The 15,284-nt window shown below is 38.0% G+C and overlaps 1 protein-coding gene across 1 annotated transcript in view; it reads left to right on the plus strand.

The window, feature by feature from the left end:
* The window catches only part of GALNTL6 (polypeptide N-acetylgalactosaminyltransferase like 6), a 1,429,734-nt gene that overhangs the window by 599,969 nt on the left and 814,481 nt on the right, over positions 1-15,284 (plus strand). The window contains exon 4 of the mRNA XM_081568813.1: positions 7,040-7,206. Coding sequence (XP_081424939.1) covers positions 7,040-7,206 — 167 coding nt within the window. The remainder of the gene's footprint in view (positions 1-7,039; positions 7,207-15,284) is intronic.

Here is a 15,284-nt window from a genome sequence, read left to right on the forward strand (position 1 = left end):
CAGTTGCTCAAAAGCCAATCATTTGAGAGGCAAGTGTGAATAGACAGGAAAGGTGCTTTAATCAGAAAAACCAGCAATCTGAGGAGAAGGTGGATTTGTCCAAAGACCAACTCTGAAGATTCTGCTTGGCCATGACCAGTTTTAAAGGGGGAAATGGGGAAGAATCTCAGTGAATCATCAGAGCAGGACGTTGGGTTCTGATCGTTCTCCATTGCGTGAACATCTCTTCTGGTGTTATCTTGTCTGTGTGATCTGCCTGCAGGGGTGCTAAAGGGGCTTTTGGGGCTAGAGAGCTAGTCATTTTTTAGCTACTTTATTCTTCATCCTTACTTCTTTTTATCTAGGAAAAGAATCAGCAAGTTAGACAAGGCATAGTGTGCATTCAGGAGAGTGTAAGTCAAGAGTTAGGTTGAGTTGCTGGAGTTAGGAATGAGTGAATCTCATTCCTAGAATTAGGGTCTTTTAAGGCTGGAGGAAAACAGAAATGAGCAAGCAGGACAGGGAGCAACGAATCTTTCATGTTTCATGTTCAACTCGATATCATTTTGACACTTCAAACTTAATGTGGTCAAAGTTAAATTCATCTTTACCCCCAAGTCTTGGAGCACTCAAATGTCCCTCATGCACTGTGTTCTTACATCCATCTGTATTTCATACATCAGCTGCCCATGTCCAAAACGTGGGGGTCCTCCATAACTGTTTTTGCTAGACAGTTACTAAGTCATGTCAATTATTTTCCTAAATATATCTCAAGCTGGTCTTTTGCAGGCCCCTTTTAACTCTCACTTGTATTTCTGCAGTACTTTATGAATTGATTCAGGGGCCCCACTCTCAAAAGCTTGTACACATCTACATATCAATTCCCCTTTAAAACTTTCCCTCTTTACCAGTCTGTATCTCCTATTATAACATAAATATCTTAAAGTCAGAAGCTGGGGTTCATTCATTGTCTTATCACCACTTTGCATCCTGGCTAAGGTAATCCAACAGCAAATCATTGTGAACCGAACACACAGATAAACAGAAACATATGTTCACATCCCTTGTGTGGTAGTACTTTGAGCTCACACATATAGAAATTACTTAAAATATTTTTATGAACAAAGGCTTTTTTGCCCATGATCAGTCTTCCATCCTCACAAGTCTGCCTATTGTTCTGAATGGATTATATATAGCTGTTAAACATATCTTTAAATACTGAAGCCTATTGATTGCTTTTGGGCTATGGTCCCCAACCTTTTTGGCACCAGAGATTGGTTTCATGGAAGACACTTTTTCCATGGATGAGATGAGGGAGATGGTTATGGAATGATTCAGGAACAGTAGGGTCCATGCTCCTATGAGAATGTAATGCCACAGCTGATCTGAGAGGAGGTAGAACACAGAAGGTCATGCAAACAATGGAGAGCAGCTGTAAATACAAAAGAAGCTTCACTTGCCCACTGCTCATCTCCTGCTGTGCAGCCTGGTTCCTAACATGAACTGGTCCATGGCCCAGGGGTTGGGAAACCTGCTTTAGTGTATTACTCTGAATACTGCTCTTATTTAATAAACAAGCAAGCAATGTGTACAATATCTCCTTTAAATGTTAAAAGAATAATTTTCCTCTTGGGAATATCAGTTACATTCCCAGAGCATTGTTAGGTGTGATGTTTTGTATTATCCTGAATATTGACATTCAGTTCAATTCAGTTCAGTCGCTCAGTCGTGTCCGACTCTTTGAGACCCCATGAATCAGAGCACACCAGGCCTCCCTGTCCATCACCAACTCCTGGAGTTTATCCAAACTCATGTCCATCGAGTCGGTGATGCTATCCAGCCATCTCATCCTCTGTCATCCCCTTCTCCTCCTGCCCCCAATCTTTCCCAGCATCAGGGCCAGGATAATACAAAATCAACATTTAAAAAACTAAGATCATGGCATCCAGTCCCATCACTTCATGGCAAATAGATGGGGAAACAATGGAAAAAGTGACAGATTTTATTTTCTGGGGCTCCAAAATCACAGCAGATGGTGATTGGAGCCATGAAATTAAAAGATACTTGCTCCTTGGAAGAAAAGCTATGACCAACATAGATAGCACATTAAAAAAAAACAGAGACATTACTTTACCAACAAAGGCCTGTATAGTTAAAGCTATGATTATTCCAGTAGTCATGTATGCAGATGAGAGTTGGACCATGAAAAAAGTTGAGCATCAAGAGTTGATGCTGTTGAACTGTGACATTGGAGAAGACTCTGAAGAGTCCCTTGGATTGCAAGGAGATAAACCAGTCCATCTTAAAGGAAATCAGTCTTGAATATTCATTGGAAGGACTGATGCTGAAGTTCAGTTCAGTTCAGTTCAGTTCTGTTGCTCAGTTGTGTCCCACTGTTTGCGACCCCATGAACTGCAGCAAGCCAGGCTTCACCGTCTATCATCAACTCCCAGAGTTTACCCAAACCTATGTCCACTGACTCGGTGATGCTATCCAACCATTTCATCCTCTGTCGTCCCCTTCTTCTCCTGCCCTCAATCTTTCCCAGCATCAGGGTCTTTTCAAATGAGTCAGCTCTTCACATCAGGTGGCCAACATATTGGGAGTTTCAGCTTCAACATCAGTCCTTCCAATGAACACCCAGGACCCATCTCCTTTAGGATGGACTGATTGGATCTCCTTGCAGTCCAAGGGACTCTCAAGAGTCTTCTTCAACACCACGGTTCAAAAGAATCAATTCTTCGGTGCTCAGCTTTCTAAATAGTCCAACTCTCACATCCATACATGACTACTGGAAAAACCATAGCCTTGACTAGATGGACCTTAGTTGGCAAAGTAATGTCTCTGCTTTTTAATATGCTCTCTAGGTTGGTTATAACTTTCCTTCCAAGGAGTAAGTGTCTTTTAATTTCATGGCTGCAGTCACCATCTGCAGTGATTTCGGAATCCAGAAAAATAAAGTCAGCCACTTGTTGCCACTGTTTGCCCATCTATCTGCCATGAAGTGATGGGACCAGATGCCATGATCTTAGTTTTCTGAATGTTGAGCTTTAAGCCAACTTTTTGACTCTCCTCTTTCACTTTCATCAAGAGGCTCTTTAGTTCTTCTTCACTTTCTGCCATAAGGATGGTGTCATTTTCATATCTGAGGTTATTGATATTTCTCCAGGCAATCTTGATTCTAGCTTGTGCTTCCTCCAGCCCAGCGTTTCTCATGATGTACTCTGCATATAAGTTAAATAAGCAGGGTGACAATATACAGCCTTGACGTACTCCTTTTCCTATTCGGAACCAGTCTGTTGTTCCATGTCCAGTTCTAACTGATGCGTCCTGACCTGCATACATGTTTCTCAAGAGGCAGGTCAGGTGGTCTGGTATTCGCATCTCTTTCAGAATTTTTCACAGTTTATTGTGATCCACAGAGTCAAAGGCTTTGGCATAGTCAATAAAGCAGAAATAGATATTTTTTCTGGAACTCTCTTGCTTTTTCAATAATCCAGCAGATGTTGGCAATTTGATCTCTGGGTCCTCTGCCTTTTCTAAAACCAGTTTGAACATCTGTAAGTTCACAGTTCATGTATTGCTGAAGCCTGGCTTGGAGAATTTTGAACATTACTTTACTAGCATGTGAAATGAGTGCAATTGTGTGGTAGTTTGAGCATTCTTTCGCATTGCCTTTCTTTGGGATTGGAATGAAAACTGATCTTTTCTAGTGCTGTGGCCACTGCTGAGTTTTCCAGATTTGCTGGCATATTGAGTGCAGCACTTTCACAGCATCATCTTTGAGGATTTGAAATAGCTGAACTGGAATTCCATCACCTCCACTAGCTTTGTTCTTAGTGATGCTTTCTAAGGCCCACTTGACTTCACATTCCAGGATGTCTGGCTCTAGGTGAATGTGAGTGATCATACTGTCATGAATATCTGGGTCATGAAGATTTTTTTGTACACTTCTTCTGTGTATTCTTGCCACCTCTTCTTTATATCTTCTGCTTCTGTTAGGTCCATACCATTTCTGTCCTTTATTGAGCCCATCTTTGCATGAAATGTTCCCTTGGTATCTCTATTCTTGAAGAGATCTCTAGTCTTTCCCATTCTATTGTTTTCCTCTATTTCTTTGCATTGATTGCTGAGGAAGGCTTTCTTATCTCTCCTTGTTGTTCTTTGGAACTCTGCATTCAAATGGAGCCCCAATTAATTGGCCACCTGATGTGAAGAACTGACTCACTGGAAAAGACCTTGATGCTGGGCAAGATTGAAGGCAGAAGGAGAAGGGGACGACAAAGTGTGAGATGGTTGGATGGCATCACTGACTCGATGGACATGATTTTGAGTGAGCTCCCAGAGTTGGTGATGGACAGGGGAGCCTGGTGTGCTGCAGTCCATGGGGTCACAAAGATTCAGACATGACTAAGTGAAGAAACTGAACTGAATGTTGATATAGGGAAACACATTTGTCTCAGGTCGTTGGCTTTGTTGAATGGATCATTTCAGTTCAGTTCAGTGGCTCAGTCATGTTCAACTCTTTGCGACCCCATGAATTGCAGCACGCTAGGCCTCCCTGTCCATCACCAACTCCCGGAGTTTACCCAAACTCATGTCCATTGAGTCAATGATGCCATCCAGCCATCTCATCCTCTGTCATCCCCTTCTCTTCCTGCCCCCAATCCTTCCCAGCATTAGGGTCTTTTCCAATGAGTCAGCTCTTCGCATGAGGTGGCCAAAGTATTGGAGTTTCAGCTTCAACATCAGTCCTTCTAATGAACACCCAGGACTGATCTCCTTTAGGATGGACTGGTTGGATCTCCTTGCAGTCCAAGGGACTTTCAAGAGTCTTCTCCAACACCACAGGTCAAAAGCATCAGTTCTTCAGTGCTCAGCCTTCTTTATAGTCCAACTCTCATATCTATACATGACTACTGGAAAAACCATAGCCTTGACTAGACGGACGTTTGTTGACATAGTAATGGATAAAGTTGACAAAGTTGAATGGATAACTCTGTAATTATGACAAGATGTACTGAATTCCGTTAGCACTCTTTTCCATCTTTGTGCATTATATGTGAAAGCACCCATCTCACCATACTCTTGGAAATCACTGACACGTATGTTTCATATATTGCTCTTTAAAATCATTTTATGTTATCCCCAAAGGAATATGTTCCTTTGGGAAAGTCACTCAGCAGTGTTTGACTCTTTGCGACCCCATGAACTTTAACCTGCCAGACTTCTCTATCTATGGAACACTCTAGGTCAGAATACTGGAATGGATTGCCATTCCCTCCTCCAGGGGATCTTCCTGACCCAGAGATCTAACATGTATCTCCTGTATTGCAGGCAGATTCTTTACCACTGAGTCACCAGGGAAGCCCTGGTTCTTTTAGGGGCATGTCTTTTATAGGGCTTTTATGCCTATTTTATGGTATCATTTTGATGTTTTTTTCCTAGCTCTCTCAGTTGCATTTGAAAACATCGAAATCTATCATTTTTATAAATATTTTTACAGTGTTTAAAATCTGAGATCAAATAAAGTGATAATAAAGTCACAAGATAGAAAGAAATGTCTATATTTTTATATTTAAATTATTTGTCTAAAAATATGTCATTTTATTGTAACTTCCAGGATAGTTAATTTTTTCTTTAATTGCATTATACTAGTATTCTATCATCTGAAGCTGTAAGACAAGATCTATTTTATATCCACAGTGATATTTAAGTTATCCTATTGAGATCATAGTAAAATAAAGTATTGAAATAATTGACTAAAAACATATTATAGGTAATGTCTTGAATATTCTGGTATGTTTCTATGCATACTGGTAGAATCTATGCAAGCTTCAAAATTTATACTTTTTGTTTTCTCATATAAATTAAACAGTAGCCATTTCTGGCAAAGGACAAATTATTAGATGTTCTTGCTTTTAAGCAGATACTTTGTCTGTTTCCAGATTTTTGCTCTCTTTTTAGTTTTCAGGTTGTCCATATCAGGAAAATCACTGAATTTTGATAATTGATTAAAATTTCATTCTGTATTATTTTTAAAGTAACTCAAATGTTTCTCCAACATGTGAATTCATTATCCTTCATAAAGCTTGGGCAAATATAACCAATGCTGGACTAAAAATTAAGTGAGATTTGAGACCCAGTTTTCTGCCCTGTTTATAAATTACTTAAATAAATCAAGAATATTGAAAGCATAGCCATGACATATACTAAATTGCTTGTAACTATGCCCAGAGTTAAAACCTACTTCTTATTTGGCATCTCAGATTACTTCACAGTGATAACAGAAATATGAGCTCTCTATACTTCTCATAAGGAATATCATAGTGTCATGATTTAAATCTCACTGTAGTCTTAACCATGAGTTTGCATCAGTATGTGATTATTTAAGATTAAATTTTCACTTCTTTCACTTTAAGTCTCTTTTCTCCCCTAGAGCCTTAAACATTGCCCAGCCATGGAGACATAACCCAACTTTAACTGATTATTTGGGCATAAATATTACAGAAGTTAAACTTCCAAAACTGCCCAGGAATCCACCCAAACATTAACCATGTGCTCAATGGAAATGATGTTAATACATAAAATTTTTCCTCATTACTATTAGATAGCAATAGAGAAAATATATATTAACAAGAGCATGATATTTCACTGCAATTCTTACCTTCTTTTTGAGCCACTGTTATAGAAAAGCATAGATGAAGTCAATATACAAAGGAGGGCATAGCTGAGGAAATTATGGAGAAATCAACGCAGAATCACTGGATTAAACTATTTATCTGGTTTTATAGTCCAACAGAGCTTCTTATTATTTAACCTTGTTGAGTGGAGACACATTATCTGTAACTGAATAAATGTGAAATTGATACATTAAAAAAAAAAAGAGTGGATGTGGAAGGGAATCATTAATAAATTCCAAGAACGCGTAGAGTAGCTATAATAAGCTCTGGCTGGGAAATCATTAGGCAAAGTCTAATTTTCACAGTTGTCAATGGCAATATAAAGTGTACTACCATTTTGCATCTAACATAGCCTTGCCCTCCTCTTTCAACTCCAGCTGTAAGCACAAGATGTACCTGGAAAGACTGCCAAACACCAGCATCATTATCCCATTCCATAATGAAGGCTGGACTTCCCTCCTCCGGACCATACACAGCATCATCAACCGAACCCCGGAGAGTCTGATTGCAGAAATCATTCTGGTTGATGACTTCAGTGATAGAGGTAAGTCATTGTTGATACCATTTTATGTGATTCTGTTATCACCTGCATAATCGTTACAGGCTTTTAAAATAAGGCAGATGATTATTGCAATGGCTTCTTGCTGATTCTATCTGAAAGGTGATTATTAAGTTTTGTCTATGCTGTGATGTCGTGATTTTGTAAAATGTTGGCCGAATGCAAAACAAGATGGATAAGTTATTGGCATCATTTGGGGTATCTGTAAGAAGTTTACATTACATTTCTGTTGTGAATTAGACAGGTGTTGGCAGAATGCCTTAAGTTCTATCTTCAGCTTCAGAAAAAATACTGTGAAATATGGTGAGTACATATGAATGGTGATATATTCCAGTAGAACCATAAAACCTGTTCCCATTTCTGAAAAAGATCTGCTCTGTTGTTTACTAGCAAGATGGTTTCTCCAGGCTGTGCTTCTGTTATTTCATAAATACTGGAAATGGTAAGTAACACAAAGAAATATTTTGACTTGGCGATTTTAGCTATTTTATTGTATCTGAACAATAACAGCAAAAAGGCCTAGAGTGCAGAGTATTAGAAAATTTAGCATCGTTTTACTGTTTTTTACTATTCTGATGAACACAATTTGGTTTGTAAGTCAGGGGAATACAATTATAGAAAGTTTCTTGAGTTTAGGATTTGATAAATCATATTTGCTCTAAATACAGGAATTATTAATACTACAGGATAAGTAAAATCTTTCTATCTTGGCTGGTGGACAGGCAGAAACTTTTTCTGAAGATATTCATCTACCTTCTGTTTCTTTGCATGTAGGAATTTGGTTTAACTATACTGTGTGTGTAAGAATGGCAGTAAACAAGTTTGTGTATTTTTCCTATGTCTTACAACAGAATGAATCTTGAGTTTCTATGAATTAATTGAAGTCTGGGAAATTTCATTTGCACACAAAAAACTATTCTTCGTAGTACTTAAAAATTCTATAAAAGTAAAACCACTTGGTGTGTTGGCTTTCAGGTTTCTGTAATGTTTTTGTCTGCAATGATTCACTTCAAATACTGATTCAGGATTCATGGTCTATTTGTATGTGTTGAAGTTTATGTGACAAAAGGAAGTTGTTTGTTGTTCTGTTAAATACTAAACTACCAACTTGAAATTGAGGTTGATTTCAAAGTACCTTTTGCCTTGCATTGCTTAGGTAGATATGTGTTAAATAAATATCTAAATAAGTATCTAAGAAGTACTTAATATTAAATGTATTCATTAAAATTAATTTAAATAATACAGAAACTTCTTTTTTTTATTTTAATTGAGGCTATTTGTCTCAAAGTGGTCATTGTTACCTCAGGCTAAAAATGCACATTTCATGTGTTAAAGCTAAAACTTTGCTTTTAAATAAAAGAATGAAAAAGGGAGTAAAGATCTGGGTACATCTAAAGATCTAGGTACATCACCAAATAAATGGTATTTTTTGGTTGGCTGGTACCAAGAGAAATAAGACAGTCTATCTATAGAGAATTTTCTACATAATTAGCTTTGTCTTGGTAAACTACGTCCAACAACAGAATTTTGACCTGAGGGTAATAGAGAAGAAACACTTGCTAGCAGTAAATCGTCGTTTGTAGAGAATTTTTTTGTTGAATATTTCTCGAAGGTGCTTTCCAATGGAAAGTCCTTGAAGAGGGAGAAAAGCATGGTCTTGATTTTCGAATCTCTGTGTAGTAGCGACTCTGATGGACAATAACTTCTACATAGAATGTTCCTGGAAAAGAAGTGTGTTCAGGATGGTCAATGTCATTGCTTTTCGTGAAGTGAAACAACACAGATAGTGTTAGCTGGCAGTGTGGTGGTGATCTTGACTTTCCTAGTGGACATTTTTTAGGAGAACCATTAAGTTGCAGAAAGGGGGACCCCTTCCAGGGTCTGAAACTGGGCTCTTGTCTAACACTCGGAAATAAATTGTCCGCGGAACACTGCTGCTGCTGCTGCTAAGTCGCTTCAGTCGTGTCCGACTCTGTGCGACCCCACAGACAGCAGCCCACGGGGCTCCGCCATCCCTGGGATTCTCCAGGCAAGAACACTGAAGTGGGTTGCCATTTCCTTCTCCAATGCACGAAGGTGAAAAGTGAAAGTGAAGTTGCTCAGTCGTGTCCGACTCTTAGCGACCTCATGGACTGTAGCCTACCAGGCTCCTCCGTCCATGGGATTTTCCAGGCAAGAGTACCGGAGTGGGGTGCCATTGCCTTCTCCACCGTGGAACACATGTGCTGATAAAGCAAGAGATTTTATTGGAAAAGCGCACCTGGGGGCTGGGGCGGTGGGTGGGAGGGGAAGCAGTAGGGTAAGGAGAACTGCTCTGCCACATGGCTTGCAATCTCCGGTTTTATGGTTATGGATTAGTTTCCAGGTTGTCTTTAGCCAATCATTCTGACTCAGAGTTCTTCCTGGTCAGCATTGGTCAGCCAAGATGGATGCCAGCAAGAAGGATTCTGGGAGGTGGTCACGTATGTGGGGTCTCTTTTTGACCTTTTCCAAACTCTTCTGGTTGGTGGTGGCTTATTAGTTCCATGTTCCTTACCAAGACCTCCTGTCATAAAACAACTCATGTAAATGGTTACTGTGGTCCCTAGACAGGGTGGGCAGTTTTAGTCAGTGTGCTTCCCCTAACAATTATTGTAATGCTTTCGTAAATCTTCTGTTTAGTTATTCTATTCCTGGGAGCAATCAAGTGAAAAGTATTATTTTGTAATCATTAAACTTTCAAGAGGGGAAGTTTTAGGAAATATTGCTTTTCATTTCACAAGTCTGATGATATGTGTAAGAGTAAACTTTGAAAGACATGATAAAAATACCTTAATAGTATTTTATATTATATCATAATTCTAAAGGTTATGAAATAGAGACCTTCCTTTCAAGTTTTTGTTTCAGATTACAGAATCCCATCTGATAGAATGTTAGGGTTTGTGGGCATCCCTGGTGTATGGAATACGAGAAACCTTCCTTTCAAATTTTTGTTTCCCATTACAGAATCTCATCTGATAAAATATTGGTGTTTAAAAGCATCACTGTCACTTTCTGAATTGTGGGAAGTCTAGAAAATCAACATAATAAACACAGGTTAGAATTCTCATGCCGACAATGAACTGTATGACTTTGGGTAAATGAACCTCTTGGTGTCTCGAATTTCTTTATCAAATACGGATAAGTGGCGCTTAGTTATCTAAGTTATCCAGGGAGGTTGTGATGGAGACCTCCTTGGCTGATAAACGAACTGTGCTCCATAGAGAACAACTGTTCTCAGTTTCTGGCTACTCCTCACCAAATACTATCCTGAAAAAGAACATCAATATTCTCCATACTTTTGTGAGGCAATCCTCTCAATTTAATCAAATCATTTGTATAAGATTGAGTCAATCAATCATTCTATCTATCTGTCCAGCCATCCACCCACACATCTATCCGTCCCACCGCCATCCCCAGGTGCAATCAAAGTCCTACCTTCATAGAAGGCATATGAAGGCAAATTGTTGTCATTTATAACATGGTAGAAAAATTAGTACTGCGTTAACATTTTTTTTAAAAACTCCAGTTTTACCAATAAGCAGGTAGTTTTACGGATATTGAAGAAAAAAATATAAATTTTAGAATTTCAACACAAAGAGGATAAATAGAGCATATTATCTTCTTAAATTATGTCTGTGACCTTAATGTTCATCAAAACTCCTCCAGGATTGTTTTTACTATTAGAAGAGAGGGAAGATATCCCCAGGCATCTCATATTTACAGGGCCTCAAAGACAAAGAAGTTTTCTCTGCTCTTTAGTTAGATATGATTTATGGCCATATTTTTAAAAGCTATTATACTTTGTGATTTTTTTGGTATAACTCAGAAATCAGAAGGTTTTTTTTTCCCCCACCAATTCTTTAAAAATCAAATATTCTAGACAAATTATAAAGTACAAGAAAATATAGGGATGTTTTGTTCTCCTTCAGGAAATTATTTCTGAAACATTACACTTCATGTTTATTTTCAGAAATACATTCTAGCTCCAGGTCTGTTTAGTATGCATTTTAACACCTTTGCCCTACAGCTCTTCTGAATATTCTCTAATGTCCTTTAGCTACAGGTGATAACATTTTGGTAAGACTTAATCAAACATTACTGCTTTCTATTTTACGTCTTCCAGGTCAATAGAATAGCTATATCTGAAAAAACAGAGCCAACATGGTAGCCATGTTATTAGCATGACTGTAATATCCCTTGGAATTCATAGTTTCAGAAAATATAATCATTCTGATTGTGAATTCTTTAAAACTGGTTTCATAGCAATAGAGAAAAATGATAAATATTTTCAAATTATAGAATTGTTATAAATATTGCAAAGTGATTTTTAAAAATCAGCTTGGATTTATCCAGTTGACCTAGTTATCAAAATGCTTTTAAAAAAAAAAGGAACATGTGAGCACTTCTTGGTTTAGATATTTTCTGCAGTGAGCTTGGTAAACAGAGTATTATTTTAGCCTCAGAATGTAAGTCTACTGTCTATAAAAACAGGAAGGTGTAGGCCTGCAGGTAAAATTTCAAAGCCAACACAGTTTTTGCTGTCTGAAGCTCACCAAAGTTAGCATTTTTTTTTTTTTCCGAGTAAGCTCTCAGAAATACATTTAACAACTTAACTTGAGGCCTCTAACAAGGCTTCATGATGACTTGAAAGCAGGACTAATCCTAGGCTTATCTCCAAATTCCAGGCAACCTTTGCAGCATCCGCATGGAAAATGTTGAAATGTGTGAACTAAGCTGCAGCTTAGCCTCAGAGACGGGGCGTATTTGAACCTGACAATACTCTAAACTTGGTGCGCTTAGATGAATTCAAGCTCAAACCAAGGGAACTCACAAGAGAGTGCTGACACACTTTCCTTAACTCAGGTGTGGGGGCTGGGTGGGGCGCTACTGTGCCCTGGACATTGTGCATAGAGACACACACACACACACACAGACACACACACTCCCTGGTGCCTGCTTGTTTCAAACTTCCTGGACAGAAAAAGAAGGGAGCTGAGTCTTTGAGATTCACAAACACCTTTTCATCTCCATATTCTAGTTAGAAAGAAAAGCAGAAGATTGAAACCACCCTTCCTATCTTAGCAAAATCAGCAACCTTAATGAAATCCAGTTTACTCTTCCCTAGAAAGCTTAGATCCTCACTACTCAAAAAGTGTGGTCCTTTTGATGTCTTGCATACAGGGTTATCTTTACCAATTGACTAAATACGATATATATATGTGTTAGTATACTGTATTGGTGTTTTTCTTTCTGGCTTATTTCATTCTGTATGGCAAAACAAATAAAAATAATAATAATAATAAAAAAGAAAAAAAAACACAATAAAGTTAAAATACAAATAGACCTTTTAAAAAAGAAAAAAAAAAAGTGTAGTCCTTGGACCAGCAGCATAAGCATCACATTGAGACTTGTCAGCCTGGCAGACCCCCAGGCTCCACACAGACATGTCAGAATCTTCATTTCAACAAAATCTATGTGTCGCTTTTATGAAAATCAAGGTTTCAGAATAACGGTCATGTGTCTCAGCACTGGGACTGAAGCTTCAGTGAGTAATATAGCTGCATAAATAGCTTAACTTCAAAAATCTTCTGTTTCTTATCCATACTATTATGACATACATTTTTCTATTTGTTCCTATTATCTAGCATGTAATTGATGTTGGATTTATAAATTTGTAAGGGGACATTTGGGATAGGAATTTTATAGTATTACCTCTACATTATTTTATGGAACATTTGTGAGTACATTTATTTGAAAAAATGTTGAAATTTTCACAAATCTGTAGACATTTACTCTGCCTTCTTATGGATTCATTTTACAGCAATTTTATATTGAATTTCAGGTTACTGCTGTTACTCCTCCCCAGCCAATGTTCATTCTTTGTTATACAAATGTGCCTTCCAATATTTTGCATGTCTATTTTGCTTTGAGGCCATTTAAAAATTTTCTTGTCAAATTCAGATACCATAGGTATGTGTATACTCACATATACACACACATGCAGTTTCTTAAAGGTCCCTATTACCATCAAAATCTTAGATTCTTCACATAGTTAAAAGTGTCTATAAATCTTTAAAATACTGAAAATGTTTAAGTCATTTTATAAATGGTATTGACAAGTCTTGAATTTCAGATTCTGTTTTACTCAAATACTCTCCTGTTATACCAGTAAGGAAAGTTGCCATAATCAGACAAATCAGTAGCCACAAGTTTTACAAATATTCAAAGTTGAAAGATATCATCAGCATGAAAAGATTGTAAAGTAGATGAAAAATGGTAATGTACTTCTATTTTACATAATAAGACACTAACATTAAGTGCATATAAACATTCAGAGATGACAATCAGCAAAAATGCATGTGTGCTGGTTTTCTGTCAGATAGTCTACGAGACTGCAAGATGAGCCATTTTTATGTCTCAGATTTATTGAGCACCAGTCATGGTAAATGAATCTTGAAATTGTTTAGATTTATTATTCAGATTTTAAGTTAAAAGATAATTGCATTTTAAAGTCAAAATATAATATTAAAAGCTAATAAGTAGCAGGAACTGAGAAAATGTTATACAGTTCAATTGTATTCTTTTCTATTTAGAAATTTGTTATCATCTGCTATAGAATTGAAAGAAAGAATATTGATTTCTGATATTTGCATATCATGCCATATAATGACAGTTCTGTTTTAGTGATTATTTAGCATTTGTCACTGAAAGTGTGTCCAGAGTATAGAGGGGTACTGTTTTCTGGGGCATGAATATGAATGTAGAACAATTATATGTTATCAGTATCAGAGGAAAACCAGCATGGCAGTTTTAAAGAGTTGTTCCTTTTTCACTAAGATGTGTCCAACTCTTTGTGACTCCATGGACTACAGCACACCAGGCTCCTCTGCCCTTCTCTATCTCCTGGAATTTGCTCAAACTAATATCCATTGAGTCCATAATGTCATCCAACCATCTTATCCTCTGTCGTCCCCTTCTCCTCCTGCCTTCAATATTTCCCAGCATCAGGGTCTAAAGAGTATGTTTTGGAAATTCTAAAACACAAAATCAAGACATAAAAAAGTCTATTTGTATTCATAAAATAAGAGTCCTACTCATCAATGGGAGAATATGCTTTAATATAATCTGTCTTGGAAGACAAAGCACTCCTAGGATTTCTCATCCTCTTTGTTGTTGTTCAGTTGTTGAGTCGTGTCTGCCTCTCTGCAACCACATGGACTGCAGCACGCCAGGCTTCCCTGTCCTTCAGTATCTCCCAGAGTTTGCTCAAACTCATGTGCATTGAGTGGGTGATGCCATCCAAACATCTCATCCTCTGCCATCCCCTTCTCCTGCCCTCAGTCTTTCCCAGTATCAGGGTCTTTTCCAATGAGTCAGCTCTTCACATCAGGTGACCAAAGTATTTGAAGCTTCAGCTTCAGCATCATTTCTTCCAATGAATATTCAGAGTTGATTTCCTTTAGGGTTGACTGGTTTTATCTACTTGCAGTCCAAGAGACTCTTGAGAGTATTCTCCAGCACCACAATTCAAAAACATCAATTCTTCGGCACACAGGCTTCTTTATGATCCAGCTCTCACATCCATACATGACTACTGGAGAAACCATAGCCTTGACTATCAGAACCTTTGTTGGCCAAGTGATGTCTCTGCTTTTTAATATGCTATCTAGGTTTTTTCATAGCTTTCCTTCCAAGGAGCAAGTCTCTCTCTTTCTCTTTCCTTTAAATTAAAGATGCAGTCTCACATGATATAAATGTCTATGTAAACTAAGGACATATCTGACAAATTAATGAGAGGTACGTGTCCTTACTGCTGCTGCTGCTGCTGCTAAGTCGCTTCAGTCGTGTCTGACTCTGTGTGACCCCACAGACGGCAGCCCACCAGGCTCCCTCATCCCTGGCAATCTCCAGGCAAGAATACTGGAGTGGGTTGCCATTTCCTTCTCCAATGCACGAAAGTGAAAAGTGAAAGGGAAGTCCCTCAGTCATGTCCGACTCCTAGCAACCCCATGGACTGCAGCCTACCAGAGTCCTCCATCCAT

The sequence above is a fragment of the Giraffa tippelskirchi genome, chromosome 1 (assembly GCF_054371585.1).
Source record: "Giraffa tippelskirchi isolate mGirTip1 chromosome 1, T2T-mGirTip1v1.2.pri, whole genome shotgun sequence".
NCBI classification, from domain to species: Eukaryota; Metazoa; Chordata; class Mammalia; order Artiodactyla; family Giraffidae; genus Giraffa; species Giraffa tippelskirchi.